Here is a 3,324-nt window from a genome sequence, read left to right as displayed (position 1 = left end):
AGACCCACACTCGGAGCACCGTGCACAGTTCCGGTCTCCGTATCCCTCAGTTAGACCCACACTCGGAGCACCGTGCACAGTTCCAGTCTCCGTATCCCTCAGTTAGACCCACACTCGGAGCACTGTGCATATTCCTGTCTCCATATCCCTCAGTTAGATCCACACTCGGAGCACTGTGCATATTCCTGTCTCCGTATCCCTCAGTCAGACCTTAGAACTAGAGAGGTTATAACCATCAAAAGACTGAACAGACTGAAGCGATTTTCAATTGAAAAGATGAGGCTGAGGGGACACCTGACCAAGGGGTTTATCATTATGAAAGGGGTTGCGATTGGGGAGACATAGAGAAGACGTTTCCCCTTGTGTCGGGATAGGGGGAGACCAGAACGAGGCGCCATCGATAGAAGAAATTCCACATAAATCCAACAGGGAATTCAGGAGGAATATCTTCCTCCAGACAGTGGTAGGGAATGTGGGACTCACTCCCACAGGATGTGGAGGGGAGGAATCGTATTGATCCACTGAAGATGGTCGGAGCTGTGTAAAATGCAATGGAGAAAGGCAGAGAAGGACATCATGGCAGTGGGCGTTGAAAAGGATGTGACAAGTGGGCTAGCATGCAACAGAGGGTCAGAATGTGAAAGGCAGTTACAACAACATCAGCAAAACGTTTACCACATCGTCAAAACTAACTGGACAGGTTACAAACCTCTGTTTCAGATGTGCCAAGAGATTTTAAGATTTGGAAGAGTGTGAACGGTGACAGTGGGAGATATCTAAATGCTGTGAACGAGGGGGATACTGTGAATATTAGCTGTACCAGCCAGAACAGTGACCCTGCAGTCTCAGGCTACAGCTGGTACAGCTCCACTCAGAACAAGCGAGTCGACGGCCAGATCCTGCTGTTTGAAAGCATCAGCAAGCTACAGAGTGGAGATTATCTGTGTGAGGCAAGAAACAACATTGGGACAGGGAGATCAGAGACCATTACCATCAGGGTCCAGTGTGAGTATCCCCAGGAAACGAGCTCCTGGATCCTTCACCTGATATTTCCAAATCTACTCAAACACTGTCTGTACATTAACCATTCAATGGCCAGTACAGAATGAGGGCCGCGCTGTCGGAGGGTCAGTGCTGAGGGAGCGGGCACTGTCGGAGGGTCAGTGCTGAGGGAGTGCCGCACTGTCGGAGGGTCATGGCTGAGGGAGCGGGCACTGTCGGAGGGTCAGTGCTGAGGGAGCGCCGCACTGTCGGAGGGTCAGTGCTGAGGGAGTGGTCACTGTCGGAGGGTCAGAGCTGAGGGAGTGGGCACTGTCGGAGGGTCAGTGCTGAGGGAGCGCCGCACTGTCGGAGGGTCAGTGCTGAGGGAGCGCCGCACTGTCGGAGGGTCAGTGCTGAGGGAGCGCCGCACTGTCGGATGGTCAGTACTGAGGGAGTGCCGCACTGTCGGAGGGTCAGTGCTGAGGGAGCGCCGCACTGTCGGAGGGTCAGTGCTGAGGGTGCGCCGCACTGTCGGAGGGTCAGCGCTGAGGGAGCGCCGCACTGTCGGAGGGTCAGTGCTGAGGGAGTGGGCACTGTCGGAGGGTCAGCGCTGATGGTGTTGGATGTTTAATTCCAGATGCCCCGACCAGTGTCCGAATCACATACCCAAAGACAGTTCGTGCTACAGAAAGGGTGACCCTCACCTGTGAATCTGATGGCCATCCAGTTGTATATTTCTATCGCTGGAAGATGTTATGTCCATTCCACTCGTGGTCTCCCTGCACCAGTCGCCCTCAATGTTCGTTCTACACTTCAGTGCAAGATGCTCCCTGTGACTACATCTGTACAGCGAGGAACTCCGTGGGGGAAAAGGACTCCGATCCCGTACGACTGGATATCCAGTGTTAGTGTCATCAGCGTGAGACCCCTACACACTCTAATATTGTACAGACCTAACCCTTCATATCCCACCCTATCTCTGTAACCTCCTCCAGCCCCAACACCCCTCCCTATTTCTGTAACCTCCTCCAGCCCCAACACCGCTCCCTATCTCTGTAACCTCCTCCAGCCCCAACACCGCTCCCTATCTCTGTAACCTCCTCCAGCACCTGCACCCCTCCCTATCTCTGTAACCTCCTCCAGCCCCAACACCGCTCCCTATCTCTGTAACCTCCTCCAGCACCTGCACCCCTCCCTATTTCTGTAACCTCCTCCAGCCCCAACACCGCTCCCTGTCTCTGTAACCTCCTCCAACCCCTGCACCCCTCCCTATCTCTGTAACCTCCTCCAGCACATACATCCAGTCCCTATCTCTGTAACCTCCTCCAACACCTGCACCCCTCCCTATCTCTGTAACCTCCTCCTTTCATGGCCTCTTTACCATCCTCCAATTGAAATCGCTCTGCCAGCGTGGGCCATGCCTTTAGGTGTTTGGGGCCCTGAGCTCCGGAATTCCCTTCTTGCACGTCCCCATCACTCTCTCTCACTCTGTCCCTCTGTCTCACTCTCTCTGTCTATATCTCTCTCTCTCCTGCTCTAAGACGTTCCTTGAAAACCGCCCTCTTCTCCTGACATATTGATCACTTGTTCCCCCTGCTCCTGGTTGAGGCAAGTTGGAGTCGGATTGCTGTATCACCCTTTGCAGTGTGTCCCGTGGTTAAGCAGGCGCTACACAAATGTACATTGTGTGTTGTTGCCATTTTTTTGGTCACATCCTATTTTCACTTCTGATCAGCAATCATTCTGATGTTGCCCCCTCCCCACCCGAACGAGACCCCCTGTCTCCTGCGGACCCGGATATGTGAGGGACTCCGAAAAATTGAAATCACATCTCTCTGTCTCCACAGACGGCCCGAGAAACGTGGAGATTATTTCAGTGGATACAGTGAAGGAGGGGACGGAGATCACACTAACATGTCGCGGTGAAGCCAACCCCCCGGTTAATAGGTACAGCTGGTCGAAAATGTGCAACGGACAGCAGAGAGCTCTGCGAGGAAATACCGCTTCAGTTAGGATTCAAACGACCAGGGAGGATGCATCTTGTAGCTACGTCTGTACAGCACAGAATTTTGTCGGCTCCCTGGATTCTAAATCCAAACGCATTAATGTACAGTGTAAGTAAAGAGGGTGTGTGATCTGCAGAAAATACCACCTCAGCACCACACTCAGAGCACCGTGCACAGTTCCAGTCTCTGTATCCCTCAGTTAGACCCGCACTCGGAGCGCCGTGCGCAGTTCCCGTGTCCGTATCCCTCAGTTAGACCCGCACTCGGAGTGCCGTGCGCAGTTCCGGTCTCCGTATCCCTCAGTTAGACCCGCACTCGGAGCGCCGTGCGCAGTTCC

The 3,324-nt window shown here is 53.7% G+C and overlaps 1 protein-coding gene across 1 annotated transcript in view; it reads left to right on the top strand.

Moving 5' to 3' along the window:
* Positions 1 to 720: 720 nt before the first annotated feature.
* LOC109926596 (B-cell receptor CD22-like) overlaps positions 721 to 3,324 on the top strand; it is a gene marked incomplete at both ends in the record, with an annotated part of 10,085 nt that continues 7,481 nt past the window's right edge. The window contains 3 exons of the mRNA XM_048593710.1: positions 721 to 1,005; positions 1,619 to 1,885; positions 2,829 to 3,095. Of these exons, the coding sequence (XP_048449667.1) occupies positions 721 to 1,005; positions 1,619 to 1,885; positions 2,829 to 3,095 (819 nt within the window). The remainder of the gene's footprint in view (positions 1,006 to 1,618; positions 1,886 to 2,828; positions 3,096 to 3,324) is intronic.

The sequence above is a fragment of the Rhincodon typus genome, unplaced genomic scaffold (genome assembly GCF_021869965.1).
Source record: "Rhincodon typus isolate 14 unplaced genomic scaffold, sRhiTyp1.1 hic_rhity00003637, whole genome shotgun sequence".
NCBI classification, from domain to species: Eukaryota; Metazoa; Chordata; class Chondrichthyes; order Orectolobiformes; family Rhincodontidae; genus Rhincodon; species Rhincodon typus.
The sequence above is the reverse complement of the archived record's forward strand: the minus strand, read 5'-3'. Positions and strand labels throughout refer to the sequence as shown.